This window comes from Gopherus flavomarginatus, chromosome 4 (genome assembly GCF_025201925.1).
Source record: "Gopherus flavomarginatus isolate rGopFla2 chromosome 4, rGopFla2.mat.asm, whole genome shotgun sequence".
NCBI classification, from domain to species: Eukaryota; Metazoa; Chordata; order Testudines; family Testudinidae; genus Gopherus; species Gopherus flavomarginatus.
Window position 1 is genome coordinate 50,320,213 of NC_066620.1, and position 21,142 is coordinate 50,341,354.

At 38.3% G+C, this 21,142-nt stretch overlaps 1 protein-coding gene across 1 annotated transcript in view; it reads right to left on the reverse strand.

The window, feature by feature from the left end:
• The window catches only part of USH2A (usherin), a 570,592-nt gene that overhangs the window by 365,732 nt on the left and 183,718 nt on the right, over positions 1-21,142 (reverse strand). Inside the window, exons 21-25 of the mRNA XM_050950274.1 lie at positions 14,898-15,028; positions 8,004-8,130; positions 7,458-7,559; positions 2,207-2,395; positions 1,526-1,656 (exon numbers count right to left, since the gene is read on the reverse strand). Coding sequence (XP_050806231.1) covers positions 1,526-1,656; positions 2,207-2,395; positions 7,458-7,559; positions 8,004-8,130; positions 14,898-15,028 — 680 coding nt within the window. The remainder of the gene's footprint in view (positions 1-1,525; positions 1,657-2,206; positions 2,396-7,457; positions 7,560-8,003; positions 8,131-14,897; positions 15,029-21,142) is intronic.

Sequence of the window (21,142 nt, forward strand, 5' to 3'; positions counted from 1 at the left end):
TACTACCAGCCTCCAGATAAGGAAAGGGATACTGAATGAACCATGTTGAGACAGCTCAAGGGGGCAACAAAAGCTAATAAAACAATAATAATGGGTGATGTAAACTTCCTATATATAAATTAGTTAAATATAATAATGGGACATGGTATAGTGAAGCAATTTATTGTCACCTTAAATGGCCACTTCTTGGAACAACTAAAAGAAGAGATCATTCTCAACCTAATCCCATATAACAAACAGGAGTTGATTCAAGAAGTAACTGCAGTTGAGTGGCCAAGTAACAGTGACCACAATGAAACGAAGTTCAATATCCTTGTAGAAGTAAAGGTACCAAAACCCATGACTGTGACATCAACATTTAAAAGCAAAGATACAGAAATATAAATAATAAACAAACAAGGAAGCATGGCAAAAAGGCTTCTTTGTTCAGTTCTGGTCACTTTATGTGAAAAAGGATATAGCAGAGATAAAGGGAGTTCATAGATGGGCAATGTAAATTACTAGAGACATAAAAAACTTCTCTATCAAGAGAATTAAAGAGATTGGGGAGGTTTTACTGTACAGAGGAAACAAATAAGGGACATATTATAGGTATAAAATTAATGATGGTGTGCAGGAATTGGATTGGGCTCTTCTGTTAACTTTCGTTCATAATACAAGAACAAGAAGAAATTTCATGAAACTGAAAGGCTCTACATTTAAAAATAATAAAAGGAAATAGTGTTTCTCACAATACACAATTTACCTGTAGAACTGAAGAGCTTAACAAGTCTAAAGGACTGGACTAAAAAAAAATCCCAAACAAAGTTTTGAAAAAGAAGTGATGCTTCACTGCATAAACCAGCTTCTACCTATTGGATGTTAGGAAGAAAACTTCCCTATAGGCAGATAATTCCATAGCTGCCCTCTGCAGGTTTTTTCCCCGCACCTTCCTCTGAAGCATGTGGGATAGGACACTGTTGGAGACAGGATAATGGACTAAAATGGTCCATTAGTCTGATCCAGTGTGGCAATTCTTATATTGCTATTAAAAATGGAAAATTATTGCTAATAAGAAAAAAATTCCTGATTATGATGATCTATTAGGGTGTTGAACAGTTTCCTTAGGAAGTGATGGAACTCTTGTAACTTGAGATAGTTAAACTGAGCTGGATAAAGTCCTTGTCCTGTAAATATACAAAAGAGAATAATCCCACACTGTCAAGGCAATGGACTTAATATAGGTCTTTTCCTTCTCTAAAGGATTCTAATTGCTTACAATCCAGTAGAAGATGTTGCAGTGTATGTAAGATACTGATTTTTTTCTTATTTAAAATATATATATGAATTATATTTTTTTTCTTTTCAACTCTTTTGTTATACATTTTAACATGTTGTACAGATTGGTATTTGGTGAACATATAAATATAAGATTACATTGAAAAAATAAACAACAAATGGTAGTGATTTTAGGGAGAGACAGTAACAAGAAAATCTCATACAAGGTATCTGAAAAAAAATTGTAATAATTCATTTCTGAACCTACTGCAAGGTAATCTGGCCCTTCTTTGTTGTAAACAAACAGAAGTAATCCATTCAGTTGGTCTGTTCTAAACTTAAAGGAGATCTCAAAGTCGAGTCCACCATGAAAAATATCTGAATGGAGTTCCAGGAAACCTTGAAAGACAAAATAACAAGGTTTTTAAAGAAATAAATCAAAGCAGAAATCAAAAGTAAGGAAAGATGCTGCATTGCACAGTCATTTATAGAATTCTAACAGACGACGCTGCGTTGATGTTCTAGAACAGTGTCATTCAGCCTCGTAAAGCCACTTCATCATCAAATGGAGCAAAAACCCAGGAAGGAGAGAAAGTGCAACAACCTAATACTTCATTGTAATTTTTGCATCATGGTGTTCCATTGATGCATCACGGTATTTTGTGTTAATATTCCGTAGGTGTGCCCTCTCATTTCGTAGGCACAATCAGCACCTGCAAAATATTTCATTGTAGTAAATGTGTGTGCATTTCAAGAAGCTGCACCTCTTGCTGACTGTAATTCATTCTGTGGGCATGAATTGCTCTTGTAAACACAGAAGCTAAGCCTTAGCCCAGCTGAAAATAACCCTGGGTAAGTGTGTGTTTTAAAAAAGGACAATTGAAATACAGGTGCGATAATTTATTCAATTTGAGAATTGATTGGTCCACTATATAATATACTATTTTACCTTTGCCAAGAAAATGTGCTCCTTCCATAAGGACAGTGGGACACCCTTCCCAACTGTGATAGACGTTGTTTTCCTCTTCAGCATCCTGCCATTCTAAAGGTTCCCAATTTTCATAGGGATTGTGTGTTTTTTTCAAAAATACATCACTGAGACATCCCACAAAACCTTTCTGGATTATTGTCTTAGTCCCTGCAAAAGTGAAAATATTATTTAGGAAATTAACCACCTGATATTAAAATAAAGACAAATATGCATACATATCATACTTCACACACAGATGGAGAGGTATATATGTATATAAATATCTATCTCCTTATGGATCGCGTCCCTGGGTCAAATCCAGACTCTAGTGCCTGGCCAGCCATTAGGGGAGCAGCCACCACTCTTGGGCCTGAGAGAATTCTGAACTTGCTGAACTGCTTAACGGAGGCTCCTTCAGATCAACAGTGAAACTAGCCCATATGGATACAGCAGCATGTACATGCCTCATGAGGATTCTAAGGGAATCCTTCTAAATTAGCACTCCTCCATTTCAGGTTTTACTTCTTAAAAATACCATGAGGAAGGGGATGCAACCAATGGAGGGAAATATGTGGTCGCATAGAAGCCGCAGTTTCTGAATCTGGCTTTGGACCCCAAAAATCAGTTTCCTGAGCAGTATGGGCTCAAACTCCCCTTTCCATTCTGTACAAGGGACAGGGTAGTTCCTATCCAATATCTCTAAGAAATACAGGGGAACAGGGTTTCTTGGTAGCCCTGGCTGGGGAAAGAAATGTTGGGAGAAAAGAGATTGTACACATCCATTTTTCCTAACTGGAGAGGGATCTGTAATAAGGCAGGTTTTACTGATGGCCCTCTCCTGAAAAATATATATATGTAAACCCACTCTGGTTAGTTTGTTCGCATAGTCCTTTTGAGTTACATTGGGTTCTGAGGCAGACACCTGGGATGATTGTCTGAAGCAATTTCCTAAAGACTATGCATGTTTTTCTGGTTTTGGTGAATTGAAATAAAGACACAGGAAATGGGAGCTTTTTGGTTTAGTAATTCCATGCATTTGCTGAGTTTTTTGTTGTTTTTGTTTATGTAATACCTACATACACTCATGGATCCTTCCCCCCCATTCCCTGTGTGCTGCATTGCTGGACACACGTATGGAACAAGACTCGATAATGTGGATGAGTGCTCCCTGATATCCAACCTCATATTAAGTAACATAACTACATTGGCTGCACTTCCAAAGAGCCCTCTGCAGCTTCTCAGGAAGGGACAGAATTTGCCTTTCTGTGTTATAACTGGATGTTTAATGACAAAAGTAAGTTTGTGCTACTTTTGATTCATGTAAACCCTGCAGAGTTAACACAATGACAAGAGAGTGAGCTGGAGTCTATTTCAGGCAGCACATCATGAAAGCAAGTTGTCAACTAAGTTCTAAGTCTTTACTACTGATGGTGCTATAAACTCAAAAACACTGTTTGACTTTCAGATCCCAGTGCTATCAGTTAGGAACAAACATCTTTTTACTTGTAAACTGAGCAAACATGATATGGAGTCACTGAGACACAACAAATATGAAATCCCAGAATACCATTTTTACATAGTCACTTCTTAGACTCTAAGAGTAAGGAGGATTTTAAACGGTGGTAAAATTGCAGTGTGTGTAATCTGCACTCTCCTTGCACGTGGACACAGCTATGTGAGGAAAGTGCAAAATATTACAAAGAGGTCCAAACTGCGGACTGCGTAGGTCCTTATCGAAACAGATCATAAGTAACCCATTTAGCCTCTTCATTGTGTTCCACTGCTCACAGTATAATGTGCTTTGTATGCAGCTGTATGAAGTAAGGCAATAAAAATTCAAGTACATAAGCAATTAAGAGAAATAGAATGGTCCAGTTGCACAAGACTGGGACCCCGGAGATCTGGCTTCAGTAACCTGATCCATCAGAGACTTCCTGTGTGATCCAAAAGTCTTTTAGTTTCTCAGTTCTCCACCTGTAAAATGGGTGTCAGTATTTCCGAACCCCCTACACAGCAGTCTTGAAGGATAAATACAGCAAAACTGTGAGGAACTCAGATACTACAATAATGAGGTCCATACAAGTACCTAAATTATCTAGATAGATAGATAACAATTAAAGCTGGTGAAAACACTGTAGTCTAGCATTTTTTCCTATGCTCCAGTACTGGACTAATTACTGAACATTGTGTTAGGAGTCACCCTACTGCTAGACTTACTTTATTTTGGATGAGATGTGAAAAAGTCTCAGGGTATGTCTACACTATGAAATTAGATCAATTTTATAGAAGTCGATTTTTAGAAATTGTTATTTATACATTTGATTGCATATGTCCACACTAAGTGCATTCTGGGTTAAGCTCCCAGTGCCTGATGGGGCAAAAACATTGTCACGGGTGGTTTGGGGTACATGTCATCAGTAGCCCTTCCCTCTGTGAAAGCAACGGCAGACTATAGTTTCGCGCCAGACATCGAGGCGATTAGAAGAGCACAGCAAGGCGCGCTGTGCATCAGAGAGGCTTTGAAAACCAGTTTCAAGACTGGCCAGGCTACAGTCTGACAGTTGTGTGTGTTTCTCCTTGATGCAAACCTGCCCCCTTTGTTGATTTTAATTCCCTGTAAGCCAACCATCCTCCTTCCTGTGAAATAAAGTAACTGTTGTTTTGAAACCATGCATTCTTTATTAATTAAAAAATAAAAATTAAAAAAAAGATAACAGACAAGGTAGCCCAGGTAGGGTGTGGGAGCAGGGAAGGACAAGGCCATATTGATTTTTACTGTGATTACAATAAGCAAATTGTTTGAATGACAGCCTTCTGTTGCTTGGGCCATCCTCTGCAGTGGGGTGGCCGGGTCCCCCCCCTACCCTCGCGTTCTTGGACATCTGGGTGAGGAGGCTATGGAACATGGGGAGGAGGGTAGGCAGTTATACAGTGGATGCAGAGGGGATCTGTGCTCTTGTTGGCTTTGCTGCAGCTCCAACAGATGCTTCATCATGTCCGTTTGCTCCTCCATTAGCCTCAGCATCACGTGCTGCCTCTGCTCTTCATGCTCACTTCATTATTTCCTGGCCTCTGCCACTGAATGCTTCCATGCATTAAGCTGTGCCCTATCAGTGCAGGAGGACTGCATTAGCTCAGAAAACATGTAATCGTAAGTGCGTTTTTTCACCTTCTAATCTGCGATAACCTCAGAGACGGAGATGATAGGGGGAGCGTAGAAATATTCTACGTTCTACTATTCTGGGGGGACTGCATGGTCACCTGTGCTGCTGAGTTTGCCACGCTGACCAAACAGGAAATGAAATTCAAAAGTTCCCGGGCTTTTCCTGTGTACCTGGCTAGTGCATCAGAGTTCAAAGTGCTGTCCAGAGTGATCACAATGGAGCACTCAGGGATAGCTCTCGGAGGCCAATACTATCGATTTGCATCTGCACTACTCCAAATCTGACCTAGCAAAGTCGATTTTAGCGCTACTAATTTAGCCACGTTAGGTCAACAGAATGAGGTTGGTTGTGTGGACGCATTCATTTTTAAATTGACCTAACGTGGCTAAATTCGACCTAACCCCGTAGTGTAGACCAGGCCTCATTTACTTGTAGACATTAAAAAACCCATGGCAATTTTGCACGAGTAGGATGTTATGTCCGGTGTCCTGGTTAAATATAACTATTCATTACATTTGAGTTTGGGTAGCTGCATTCTACATTCCTCTACTGTTTCAGCTGGACAAAGTTTTGGAGAGGTTTCCTTAGGTTGGTGTCTTCTCTGTTTTTCTTATCTGTCTGTGGCAGTTTGCTTGTAGAGATGGACAGAATGAGTTACACAGTGCTTGCTGCCTAAGCAGAGTATCAGGGGTGAGTGTGGGGTGCTCACTTCCGTCTTATATACCCTTCTTTTCCTGGAATTGTAAGAAAACAAACCTCTTCCATGCTTTTTTAGATTCAAGTTGGTTGCTGTCCTTCTTTCATGGGCTCCATGCCTTGGTTCATGGCTTAGGTGACACTTTCAGCTCCTGAATATGCACTTTGTTTAATGACTATGCAACATTTCTTTAATTGCCTTTGTTCTTGTGGCCAGAAAGATCAAAACAGAGTTAAAACTAACGTTAATTTTTTTTTTATTCAGTCCATTTTCTGAGATATTTTCAGTTTTAATAGAGTTTGACGGAAAAGAAAATTAGGTTTTCCAAAAGTCCAAACATGCTGTTTTTTTGGAGTTCTTAGAAAGAGCTTTTCAATTATACCCAACTTGACCCTTTTCTGATGACATTTACACCATCTGAAGGACCTGGAGCTGGGAACCAGAGGCAGTAAGGCCCCCCTTGCCACACCACAGAGAGCAACGCCACTGAAATTATGGTTCCGTAGATTTTTCTGAATCAAATGACACTTCTCTTACCTTTCTGTCACTAACTTGCCCACGGAATGAGATTTTACTACACTATGCTCCCAGATGATCTTTGTGTGGCTTTAAACTCAGGTTTTCCTTTAAAAAGAAAAGGGGGACGGGGGGATGGTATAGCCCCACTTTACCTCTAGATTTATTGTTCTGTTAACACAACCCTGCATTCCTGTCACAATTAGGTTTTTTATTAAAAATGTTTATGTGGTAAGTCTGCTTGATATTTGCTTGTCCATGGGACACAGAAGTAGAAAACATCTGGAATTTCATCTGTTAGCTTTAACAGTTTTTAACGTAATTAGCTAAACATGTGTATTGTCCTATTTCTAAGCATCCTTGCTGTAGCACACTTGTAACAATATATTAATATTCAGTAAAGGCACAAAGAAGTTTGTAATGACAAAATTATGATAACCATTTTTTATTAATATTGTTTTTGCATCAACACAATATATATTTATAGCTTTGAAAAGTACTTTGGAATCCTTATGCTATATAAAATATGAAATGTGCTCACATGCTTTATGGCTATGTTACTAACTTATATGTACGTATCCTATATAAGTCAACATATGCGTGAAGTAATGTTGCTTATATTGCTAGTGAACTCAGACAAAAAGCAATTTCTATCATTGAAGATGCAAATACAAGAAAATTTGTGTGAATGTATTTTTGATTAAACAATTATCTAAATAATTATGTAATTTAAGTGCTGCCCTCAGTTTCCTGGCAAATTATCAATGCAGCCCTCAGTGTTGCAAAGGTAGGTAAGTCAACCCCACTGTAATGGATTTCAGATACATCACATGAATAACACAACTATACTCACTCATGTCCTTTCTTAGGAAAGTATAATCCTTTGGAAGTCCTCCAACAAAAACACCTGTGTTTTCCCCAATAATGGTACTGCCACTTGTAGCTGAGGACGAACCTAAAAAAAGAAAGGGTGTTATTTTTCTACACAAAGTTTTCAACAAATCTTTAATTTAATAGTGATGCTGTATCACATATTAGATCCAGGATTCAGATATAGTATTATGCATGCTTATATTGTGCCCTTTTACACAAGCCCCAGGATGCTTTACAAAGGCATTTTACAATAGAACAACATAATAGCAGCATATCATCAAGAAGTATAAAAAGAGACAAAAATCCTCGAGTCTAGTATTAAAATTGCCAATGATTTACAGACCATAGCTATTGCAGAAAGACTTTATTTTGGATGGCAAGAACTGTACAATGTACTGTGACCAATTTTGTCATGAAAATTTGTGCAAATATTTTCGACACACAGAAGAGGGTAAGTAGTGAAAGTGAAAGCAAGTGAGTAATACCCTGATGATAATGATATAATGCAATGAAGTGGGTTAATTACCTGTGTACTGACTATCCACAGTGATATTTCCCAAAGCCTGAATTCTTGTAGCAATTATATGGTGCCAAACATTATCATTGTATTGTCTTCCACCATCATTTATTGGAGTAACTGCCACGGCAGATCCCTTTAAAGAAATATTTAAAATATTAATAGAAGGTACCTGTGATGTTCCCCTGGTGTTATCTGGACCGGTGATCTGTTAGATCATACCAGTCCTTGACTCTGGGAATCAGCCTTATCCTGCTCTGCTGTGAGAACCCCTACTCCTGAGCTGTTCACACACAGCCTCTAGCATGTAAGCTGCTTGGATTGTGCAACCGAATGACACTAGCCAATATCTCCGGTCCCAAACACAACCCTAGGAACATCCACCTTGCAGTATCCAGTTATGCCCGCTGGATGCTGCAAGCTTATATGAGTTTGTCAATTTAACAAAGAAATTGATATGCACCAGGCTTATTATCCCAAGGGGAGTCTCTGACACACTTCAAACCAAACTCATTGCTTCTGGTAGAATAAAAAAACAAATTTATTAACTACAAAAGATATATTTTAAGTGATTATAAGTCAAAGCACAACAAGTGGGATTTGGTCAAATGAAATAAAAGAAAAACACATTCTAAGCTGATCTTAACACTTTCAGTGTCTTTACAAACTTAGACGTTTCTCACTACAGGCTGACTGGTTGCCTTTCAGCCACGCACTCCACTTTGATCAGCATTTAAGTTGCTTGGTGGTGATGTCTGTAGATGGAGGTGGAAGAGAGAGGAAGAGCATGGCAAACGTCTCTCCCTTTTATCATATTCTTTCTTCTCTCTTGGCTTTGGCCCTGCCTTCAGGGTCAGGTGAGCATTACTTCATCGTAGTTCCTGAATGACCAAGGGAAGGGGGGTAACTCATTCAAGAGTCCAACAGATCCTTTGCTACTGTCTAGGCCAGTGTCCTTTGTTCCTGGGAGTCTGGGCTGAGTTTGTCACATACATGTCCTGATGAGGTGTGAACTGCCCCTCTATTCCTGGAGAGTTTTGCCTGGGCTTGGTTTAAGCCATGAGGACACATTTTCAACCTTATAACTATATACATGAAATTATAACCAATAACATTACTATAACAACAACGCTCAGTGCATCATGAGCCTTCAGAAAACACCTGACATGACAAACTTTGCATTGGATACCACACAATCATACTAGAAGGAAGAACATGGGGGTGCAGGGTGTTCCCCTGAGATACAGTCTGTCACAGTACCTAAATTATATATGCAGGTGAAATAGAAGCATTTAAGTGTGTTGTAGCCTTAAACTCAGACATGTAGAAAAGCATCCTGCAGTATACAAAGATTTGCAAAATATACCTCTTCTATTAAATTTATGCTAAAATAGTGAATAATGGTTAACACTGAGCAAGCTTTACTCATCTCTTTGCAATCCCAATCCTTGGTCAATTAGCCTACTCAAAAGTTTGTGTGTAGGACTAGATCCAGTTTAGTTGCTACTATGAGTTAGAGCCTAAATTCTTTTCTGACTCACCCCCCTGCAGCTCCACTGATTTCAGTGGGGTGGGTAAGGGTTAAATTGAAATTCTGTAATATTTCAACAGACAGTTATTGGATGACTGTTAGGCAGCCTGCAGTGTGTGAAATGAGAGTCTGGTGTACAGAAGCCATCATCACATTTAACACTAATTGGGATTGTTTGGCAGTTTCTGTCTCTAGGTAGTCTCTCTAAGTGAAGGTATAGGAATACTTATAGGGCAGTATTGGGAAGCTTGCACTGCCATTGTTCACCCCATTCTGTGGATAAAGAGAAGACTTCAATCTGAAGGACAGTCAGTCCAGTTTTTTTGGAGAAGTGAAAAAATCATATTAAAAAATCAGCAGAAAAAAAATCAGAGAGGAGTGGTTTTAAGATGCCATTCATATGTAAGCGATGCATGCAAAACAAATGCTAATCTAATCATAACTCTTTCCAAGTTATACTGAAATTATTTTGGACATACAAAATTGTAAATGATAAGCTAAGATACACTTGAGATCTCAATGGTTAACATCTAGTACAAAACTTTTCTAAAGACGCCGGGTAAAAGGAAAATAACGGATGCAGACGTCACATCAAAATGAATTATTCATTTTTTAAACAGATGTTTCTTTCATAATACTGTAGGAAAAGTGACTGTGTCATAGGGCAATTCCTAGGGATTGATGCCTGATTGGTGTTTAAATCTTCCAGTAATCCTTAATAAATACAATCCCAGAGCATTAAATTACACCTGACTTGCAGAGATAAAGTGCCTTTTTTCAAGGAATCCAGTATTATTCAATGGAATTCATCCTTCAGGGCAGGATACCCCTACAGAACAGACAGAATTTTAAGGCTGCAGAACTATATATTGAACCTTCGTTGTTACTGTTCCAGGAAAACTTTAAAATACTTGAGTGAAATCACATCAGTGAAGTCAGTGGGAGCTTTGCCAATGACTTCATTGGGACCAGGATTTCACCTTTTGTTCTTAAAAGCAAAACGCTGTACTTGGGCAATGCACTGCCTATAACACCGAAAGAAGCCAGCTTAATGTAACACTCTTGGAGAATGGAACATTTGAACAAATCATTAGCTTTTATTTTTAAAATCAAGAAGTCACATTCTAATTAGCAGGTGAAGTAGCTCTCACTGGTGATTCCAATTTACATTAGAGAGATGCTGACCTTAATGGCAAAGAGTAGACTCTTGTTTTAATGCTAGTTTCCACCGAAAATCTCAAACACAGGAGATAAGCTTCTTGTTAATAGATCTCAGGTGATTAGGGGGAAAAGCAAAAAATAAATGTTTGCTATGAAGCAAGCTTGACAATGAAATATCGTGAATGCTTGACAATGAAATACTGTGCTCTCTAATTTATTATCACAATTCTTATGCATCCCTTATGCTAAAGAAAAAGAAGCATTATGCTAATATGTTATCTTTTGTACAAACACCTGAAGCAACGATTAATAATATTGTCTCTTTATAGAACTTTTTGCCTAGAGATCTCAAAGTGCCTTAACTATTTAATTAAAGATTCACAACCCCACTGTGAGCTAAAAATAATTACCCCCATTTTATAAATGGGAAAAACTGAGATGAAGAAATAAGAAATAAGCCAATTAATAATGGCTAGGATGAGGGTAATTGGTCATAGTTGATTTTTTTAAATCACACTATTATTTGTTGAGATTTTAACCACTGAAATATACTTAGCCATACATCTTCCACTTTCATTAATGTAGATCCAAAAACTGTGAACATGTTGATTGTATCTGTTTCCTCCACTCTTCATATATTGCTTGTCTTCTTAGGTTATAAGCTCTTTGGGCAAGATTGTATCTTACTGTATGTGTGGTCAATGTCTACTACATTTTGGGTGCTATCAGAATACATATAATACACTTCTATCCTGATATAATGCTGTCCTCAGGAGCCAAAAAATCTTACCATGTTATAGGTGAAATCACTCATATCAAACTTGCCTTGATCGGCTGGAGCACGCAGTCCCGCCCCCCTGGAGCACTGCTTTACCACATTATATTCGAATTTGTGTTATATGGGGTCATGTTATATCAGGGTAGAGGTGTAATATTAATAACTTTCCCAAAGGCACAGAAAGTTGGAGAGGCAAATGCAAGACAGTGGCAAATCTAAGAACAGAATCCAGAAGTCCTGACTCCCAATCCCCCTGCTCTAACAACTAGACCACAATGTGTGTTCAAGCATTCCAAAAAGGATATTTCCATGCTCTTAAAAAATAAATAAAATGCCATCACTAATCAAGATAAAAATGAGGAAAGAGACTCTCTGAAATATGTATTTGAGGCATTGCCACTGTCCTGGCATCTTGCTGCCAACAGACAGAGCAATGGTCTAACATCGCATGCATTTTCTATCTGCCTACAAAATGCTAATATGCCAGCTATAGAAAAACTTTTTAAAGAATTAACAATGAGTCCTGTGGCACCTTAAAGACTAACAGATGTACTGGAGCATAAGTTTTCGTGGGTGAATACCCACTTCGTCAGACGCATGTAGATACTCTGATACTTTTTAAAGAATAGCATTCTTGTATTTTTTTCTCCCTCTCCCCATCAATACCTTGTTAATATTTGGAGCAACCCTATTCAATGGGATAAACTAAATGAGAGGTAGAGATGTGAAAGATTATTATAAACTTTATACTTCTTCTAGAGATGGAGCTGACATCATGTTAAATTATATTCTAATTTAGCCTAAGATTGCAAATATAATTGTACAGTGGTTTCTACAATTTGGTTTAAAGCTGGCTACAATTAGGTCAAATCCTGCAAAATCCTATACTGTACCAGAAATAGTAGTACTACTTGCAATAGTAAAGTTAAGCACAAGTGTTTGAAGGTTGTCGCCTTATATTGTAATTTCATTACAACTAGGTGAAATCAGTCCCTCTGAACAAGAAGCAGCTGAGACTTATGGATACTCATATGTACAATAAGTAAAACTTCCCAGGCAATTATTTAACTGCAAAAATGCTAGTTTTCTTAGACAGTAGATATTAATAAAGTAAAATTGACTTGCAAATTGTTACTCTGATGACAAATTTCAGAAAACTATTTTCCAAACTTGCAAATAAACTCTCTTAGTTTTTTGCAATAGTTACTGGCATCTCTGAAAGTAGTAGCTGATGTGTCACTGTCCAGCAGTAAATGAAAAAGATAGCGTTGTAATTTTTGTTGACACCTTTGTTCTCAACTTCTCTCCCTTTCAGTGATCTTATTATTATACTGATGAAAAATGTAGTGTACTGATGCAATAAATACTAATATGATTCTGTTGAACACTACTACCACAACCTTTAAAGCTGCATTAGCCTAAGAGAACAAAGCTCTGTTCCATTCAAACCTTATCTGAGTGTTGCTGACTAGTATGTTTTTAATTGGATGCTGTCACTGAGCACACCATGCATGAGAATATGTATGATGTATTTAAGATTATAAAACGGGAGTAATTTCCCATGAGCATATGCAGTATGTTTTCCACGTAGATGCATGTGCCTTTCTTAAAAGGTATCTGCTAGGTATTCAGGCATGGTTTGTATATCAGTTCACTGTCCCACAATAACACCACAAACTCACATACACTTACATGCACCCAGGCATTTTTTCATATACTATTTTTATTGTCTTCTACCTTATTTCAACTTTTTAAAATTTTACAAACACACATTTCATTATCGTAGTTTAATAATTAAAACCAGAACTGGTGTCATGCCCAATTAATGTGCCCTGGTAGCATGCCCATTAGTTTTTCCATTAGTGAATTCAACAATACTAATGGGATTACTAGCATAGGATGCTAATTGGGCGTGACATAAGAAACTGGCTTACTTCTTAGCATACCCTTGCTAATGATGAAATTAATGAGCATTTTATTAAATGCTGTCTCATCAAAGTGTACTTAGTTAGCGTTAAAATTGTTACAAACGATGCTGCATTCTAAAGATCAGGTGTTTGAATAAGTGGTTCTTCATATTTATGTTTGGCAACAATCTAAAGCATTAATAGTTTTCTACATCAGAAACCATTTATTTGTACCCAGTTCAAGCTGGGACCACACAACTGCATGTGCCAACCTGCGCTTAATTTTGGAGGAAACTATTCTCTGGATTCAAAATACATTCTACTAAATGCTTCCATAACACATTTTTACCAGAGTAGCAGAATTATACTGTGATCATATTTAAATATTCTTATATAAAACAAGACCATTTCACATTTGGAAAATCAAACGCTTTGTAGGGACCATATCTGAATTAATTTCTTGAACCATTTGTCAGACCTTAATTGTTAACAGCTCCCAATAGCCAAAAAAATGTGTGTGTCTGTGTGTGTGTCTTCCCTTTAGTATTTTAGACTAAATCCCTAGAGTAGGGGCTCTCCATTTATCTATATCACCCATATCATTCATCTGAAAGAGTACAGTACCCACCACAAAGAGTCCCCAGTTCTGATTAAGACCTTGGCCACTGTTATAATCAAAATATATAAGAAAGTCACAGCACTATGATTCTCATTCAAAGCCTAATGAAGCTAATGGGAGGCTTTCCATTGACTTCAGTGGGATTTGGATCAGATCACAGAGGCAACCCTGGCCCCACTGAAGCCAATGAAAAATTTCCTGTTTTCTTCAAAGGGGTAGGATTTCATTCTAGGTTTTTAAAAAGTGAGCTAATGCAGACACCTAATTCACACACTGCATAACTTTTAAATCAATCAGAATGGATTTGTCTATATGATGCTACGGCCACAGGGTTGTATTTTTAAATTATACCTATTTTAAAAAATAACAGTATCAATAACAGTATTTAAAAGGATGTATATATGCATATTTTTGGCACCAATTTGAAGGACTGTGTTTCCACTAAAATTAATGGGAAAACTCTCCTGGACTTCAATGGGTGTACAATCAAATGAGATGCTAAAAATATTTTCTGGAAAAGTATGCTATCTTCATTTAATAATCAAAAAGAGACGTATCCATAACTGGTGTCTTAGTATTTAAAAATGAATTTTAAAGTGGTACTAATGATTGTTAATTCAGTGGTAATGGTAAGAACAATACTTTTTTTTAAAAATGTAATGCAACTCTAATTAATAAATGTTAACACTTGCAAACATAACTAAGTATTACAAAACCCTGGGGGATTCAATGCTTCTTTTCTAAAGATCACCAATTATCTAGTGTATTGAAGAACTCACTAACCTGGATCAATATGAAAAAAATGGAAAAAGCAAGCACCCTCATCCTCTTATACCATTAAGCATACAATATGCCTTGGGGATCTGTAATAAAGCTATATTTTATTTGATCTTTCTCCTTACCGTACCTGTGGATCAAAAAGAAAGTAAGGACGTCCACTCTGTAACTGAAGTGCAATGTATTCCTCTTGATTCCCAGGTGACATAGAGAAAAGAATCAGACCATCAGGTTCCCTGGTTTTAAAGCTCACTTTAATACCTGGTTAGAAAAAGCAGGTGGAGAGTTAACGCTAATAGTAGCGATTATGAATTCTATCAGATAAAGACAACTTAGAAATGAAAAGCTACTCCCTTTAACAAAAAAATGGAATATCAAAATGTCACTATGGAAATTTGATAATTAAACCCCGTTTAGTTACTATGCTAGATACTGCTACCTTCATTCAAGCTGAGCAGCACCATATTCCATGAGCAGCCAAACTGAAATCAAAGCGACTATTTGTGCAATAAGGCATTATTCATTCAGAGTGAGGGTGGCAGAATCTGGTCCAGCACAGTTAAGGAACCTCTTTCTAAAGGAAACATAATTGAAATAGTTGCAGCCTGTGCCAGTAGCTGAAGACAGGACTGAGAACCTGGAATAATTCAGCTCTAACTCCAGTATTACCACTTATTCAGTGTTTGGCCTTTATCTTTTGCCTTAATATTCTGATCTGCAAAATGGGAATACTACTACTTACTTATTTACATCACACGGTTGCTGTGAATACTAATGTCTGTATAGTTCCTGAAAGACGTATAGATTTTTAAGTGCAAAAATAATAATGAAAAGTCTGGAAAAACATAATGGTTGCTTTTTTCTTTTTTTAAAAGTTTCAACTAATATTGGAAATACTTTGAGGGATAATATAAGTACCAAGAAACTATTTTTTCCCAGTGTATGAACATCCCAGATTGTCACCTAATTGTTTTTCTTTCTAGCTTCTGAAATTAGGACTTCGGCAATTAGGATTAAGCAATTAAAGTATCACAATAAAGGTGCACAAGAATAAAACTACTTTTCTTTCTTTAATTTTACTCCAGAATGAAATACCAAGCCAAAAAGCTACCTCAGTGACTTGATATATATTGGAATGTGTTCGTAGAAAGATGGCCTAAAAATCTTACCCATTAATATTTAAGGCAATATTATCAAAAACAGCATTAAACAAAAATGCATGTACCAGTTTTAGGAGCATGTAACTATGTGTGACTAAGTTTTTTAGGCAACCAATATTTTGCATATTCCCAAAATTGGTTTTGCATATGCTAACTACTTAATATGCACTAGCAAATTCAGTTTGTAGCTATGTAAGACTGCATGTTATAAATATTGGTATAAAATTTCAGACATCCAGATGCAAGACTGGGTCTATTTTAAAAACATGGCCCTGGGAACCTGTAACTCTACCAGTATTTTGCATGGGGAAATGAACATGCAGCATTAGTGACAGCCATCTCATAATCCTCTCAATTTCTGCAACAAAATATGGGATAAAGTCTCAAATTTCAATACACAAGAGAATTATTAGTATAACTTTAACTGATGCAATATGTATTTCTTAGCATTAATGTCATTTTCTATATCCTCAGTTTCTTGATTCAGTGTTTTGAGAATAAATGTACAACAGTAAATTAAACTTGTACAGGGCAGTAACTTTGGGCTCATAAGGAAGGAGTCAGACTGTAGGTGGCACAGCCAAGACACTCCAGTTTTCACTGCAAACAACAGTCTTAAACATGACCCTCTAACCAGAGTTCTATTAGAGTGCTGAGCTACCTGGGGAAGGGGAAAAGGAGTTGTAACTCTTCCTACCAGACACAGGTGTTCCCTCCCTCTCCTGCAGGAACACATAAAGCCAGAGAGGATGGAAGGGAAGCGCGGTCAGTGCCATGGGCAGACCTTCATAGTCAGACTTGCTCCTTCTTCCCAGCTTACCTCTGTCTGCACCCAGGGATGCTATCTTTGTGTTCCTCAGACAGTACCTATCTACTCTCCATTGTCTACTAGGGTCCCTGGGGGTGGCAGAACCGGTTCCAGTGAGCTGCTGGACCCAGTGTGATTGCCTTTTGGAGGTTTGGGAAGGAATTTCCCTTAAAGCAAAATCAGCACTGAGGATCTTTTGACTTTCCCCACAGTATCCATGAATGCTCAGTGAGGGATTAGTTTGATTGTCCCCGCTTTTGGCCAGTGTCCAGTGTGAGGAAAGTTAGGAGAGTCAGTCTAGATCCTGGGGTAAACCTGGATGCAGGATTCAAGGGGAATCTGGTGTCTGTAATGTTGCTTGTGGACATTTAGTGAAGATTGAGATACTCTCTATATTGGTCAAGAATTTTAACAAGCTGGCTAGATCCCATGGGTGATTTGGGGAGGCCAGATCTTGTTCCTTGGCGTTGGTGGAAAGCCATCCCACTCCAGTCCCTTCGCATTGCCTAACAGGCCTGGGGTCCAGCTTACACCTTTGTGGCATGTCAGTAAAGTTGCAGCCTGAGATTTTAAACCCATACTCTGTGTTGAATCCTTATTCACCCAAGTGGCATATCACCTATTCTAATATCCTAATTTAGTTACATTTATATTTTTCTCTGACTTGCAAAAATTGCTACTTCTGATTGCTCCTTTTGCTCTGCTGCTATGTCTGCTATCATGCTACCTAAATCGTGGATTTGCCAGCTAGAATTCTGCCCTTTTCATTTTCTTTCCAGAAAAAAGAAACCCAACAAATTTAGCATCAGAACCTCCTTTCAAAACTCATTTATTCAGTAAGTACCAGTGCTCAAATTGGACAACAGCATGTGATTATGTCACTGCCATGCTTATAACTGCTGGATGAAAAAGTTTGAGGGGAGAAGCTGGAAGAAATTGGTGAAAAGCTAGGTTATATCATCCTTCTATTGCATGCTATCATTATTTTCCAGATCAAGAACTGATTTGCAGTAGCATTTTCATGATTTTCCACTGCTGCTCAGTTCAAATACATCAATACTCATGTCCTTGTGATCCCCGTAAAGTACTTAATACAGAACAGGGTAATTTATTGTGTTCTATCCAGCTGTATCAAACAATTCAACCTCTTCACATTCATTTTCCCCTTCTTATGCCAGGCAGAAAATAATAAGTAATGGAAGCTTTTCTTGTAGACAGAATCTATTACAAAAAATTAAGGAATCATAACTCCAATGCATATTCATATCATATTCATAATGCCAGTTAATTACCTCTACCCATAAGTAGTATCCTTTGACTCACATATTTTAATCACAGTACAAGTTCTCATGCAGTATAACACAATGCACTCAGATATGAAGACATTCACTTTAGATAATGAAAATCAATCATGCTATTAAAATACCTATTAAAATCAACTGTACATAACTAACATAACTAACTCTACATAACTAACACCAGACAAATATGAAGTATTACCCACACAAGTGCTATTTTAGCTGAATTAAGTTATAAAGGTATTTCTGCTAGAAATATTTAAGCCTTTCTACCTTTCTGGAGGATGCTGTTCCCCTTTCTCCTCTAAAATGAACTTTGTTTATATATATACATAACACCTTTTATTGTAATGTCACTTCTTCCCTTGAGTACAGAATCAACCGAGTTTAACAGAATCACCAGTGATCAGTAAATCCCTCAGATCAAGAGACATAAGATGCTATTTGATGGCATCAGGATGGTCCACAAAAGACTTCAGCTAGTAGATATGGCTTGGTGTAATTACAACCTGTTGCATGTTCTAAGAACTAAATAAATAGACACACATTTCAAGAGACCATTCCTCTTTCTGAGAAAGGTTCTGCTTTCTGGGTTTATAAATAGCCAACCTAGCTGCTGCCCGAAATGATACACTGACAGGATGCCTACAAATACAAAGATGGAAAAAATGCAACCAGAAGTGCAGGAAGAGGTCCTGCAGGAGAGGGGAAAGCTCAGCTTCATACTTATGATTACCAGGGTCACCAGGAATTGTCACAAGTCTACTTCTGGAAAAGAGAGAAAAGGAGAAAAAAGTAAGACCAAATAAAGGAAACATGTAGTGGAGAGGGGGCACTCTACTGGCTTGTGAATTCCAAGGTTACCAACTAGTGTGTGTGGGTGAGTGGGTGTGTGTGTGTGGGTGTGTGTATTATTTGTGGAATATGTTTGTGAAATTATGAAATTCCCTTTTTGTTCTGTGACGTATCATTTGAGTGTAAATTGTGGATTAGACTATCCACTTTGTAATGAAAACAGACTATGTCTGAAACACAGCCACGAAGGGGACATCAACCTTGAACAGTCAGTCCTACCCCGATGGAGCAATACGGTTGCTAAGGGCAGAGCCACTGACTTTAATAACTCTTAGACCAGCAACCAACTGGGGAGGGGGTAGCAGGAAGGGGTTGAAGCATAGAAATTATCCAGCATAAGAGCAAAGGTATCACAGACTTTTTTTTTGGTTTTTTTTTTGTTATGATACAGTCTCTCTAAGCAAGGGAGCCACTCCATTGTGAGACACACGAGACACAGCTGGAGGAGTGGGGGCAGGAGGGACCTCGCCTTCTGCTAAGGACATGGACCAACCCTCAAAATGCTCAGGAGAGGTGAGGACTCTGTGGCTCTGAGGGGAGGATTGTGTTCAGGTGTTTATTGTTTGCATAGATCTGTAGCTCTCCTGTGCTTTCTAAGCGTAAAAAGTATGTATTTAATATGTTCCTATGTAAAACCTTTTTTTTCACTTTACCTGCTACAAGTCTCCAAAGAATTAAACTATAAATCAGAGTGACCCCAAACGGGAACTCTGGAAGAGTATGCATAACCAAAAGCAATTGGGGTTGGTTGGAGATTGGGAGCTGGCAGTTATATCATGAGATATAGCTCTGTAGCTCTGTTTGGGTCAGGTCTAGCCTCCTACCAAGGGCCTCTGGCTGGCTGTAGCCTTCACCCAGTTCCTAGCTCAAGGTCAGCCTCTTGCCTCACATCAAAACAGCCTGTCTGGTCTCCTAACTAAACAGGACTGACTGACCCCAGGCCTCATGCTCTTAAAGGGGCAGGCTGCCCTGTTATAATGAGAATGGCAATTTTTTAAAGTTCTACTTAATTATAAACTGTTGAAAACTTTCAAAGGACAAAGAAGAGGCATTTCTCCAGTCCAAAGGCTTACCTAATTTCAAAGGTCAGTTGCAAACAATGAAAGTGTTAGAGTTTCTCCAAAAAGGTTGAAAGAGTTTTTGTTTTTTTTGGTTTGCTCCTATTATAATGGAAAGTGTTCGATAACCTACGTAAAGGGGTCACAGCCATCTCCTAATATTACAAATACACTCTTATTAAAGCAGGAGAACATTAAAAATTGCCAAATGCCAGACAGCCCCCCCCCTTTTTTTGGCAAGTCCCAAATAGGGGCCAGTTAGAATCTCAATTCCTGCACTCAAGGGTACACATCTACCCATAAAAGAGGGAAAAGACAGGGACAATAGCTCATTTCCCTATGAAGAAACTCACAGTGTGCATGGCCATGTCTGCACATTTCCCCTGCCCATTAGAGAATTCAGAGAAGGATTTTGCCTCCTGAGCCACAGTCTCTTGTAAATTCTGCCTGTGGTGGTATACTTTGCTCTGAATAAGTGTTTGTAATACATAGGTATAAAGGCGTTATTGTGAGGTAAGTGGTGACAAGATCTCATGCTAGCCCTCTGTAAAGGCATGGAGTTCACTCTTTATTATTTTTGCTGGAACAAAATATTAGAAAAAGTGAAGCGACTTTCTGGAACAGCCTTCCAAGGGAAGCAGTGGGGGCAAAAAACCAAACAGGCTTCAAGACTGAGCTTGATAAGTTTATGGAGAGGAGGGTATGATGGGCTTGCCTACAGTGGCACGTGGCCCATCAGCTACTGCCATTAGCAAAAATCTCCAACAGTTGGAGATGGGACACTAGAATGGGAGGGCTCTGAGTTACTACGGAGAATTCTTTCAGAGGTATCTGCCTGCTGGGTCTTGCCCACATGCTGATTGCCATATTTGGGGTCAGGAAGGTCAGATTGACAGAGATCCTGGGTTTTTTTCACTGTCCCCTGAGCATGCTCACTTGTAGGTTTAAACTAGTGTGAATGGTGTATTCTCTGTAACTTGAAGTCTTTAAACCACGATTTGAGGATGTCAGTAACTCAGCCAGCAGTTAGAGGTCTATTACAGGAATGGAAGGGTGAGGTTCTGTGGCCTGCAGTATGCAGGTCAGTCTAGATGATCACAGTGGTCCCTTCTGACCTTAACGTCTATGAGACTAAATGACACATATGGCCATTCTTTTAGGGAAAATTTGCAAAGGCAACCTCTAAAAGAAATAGA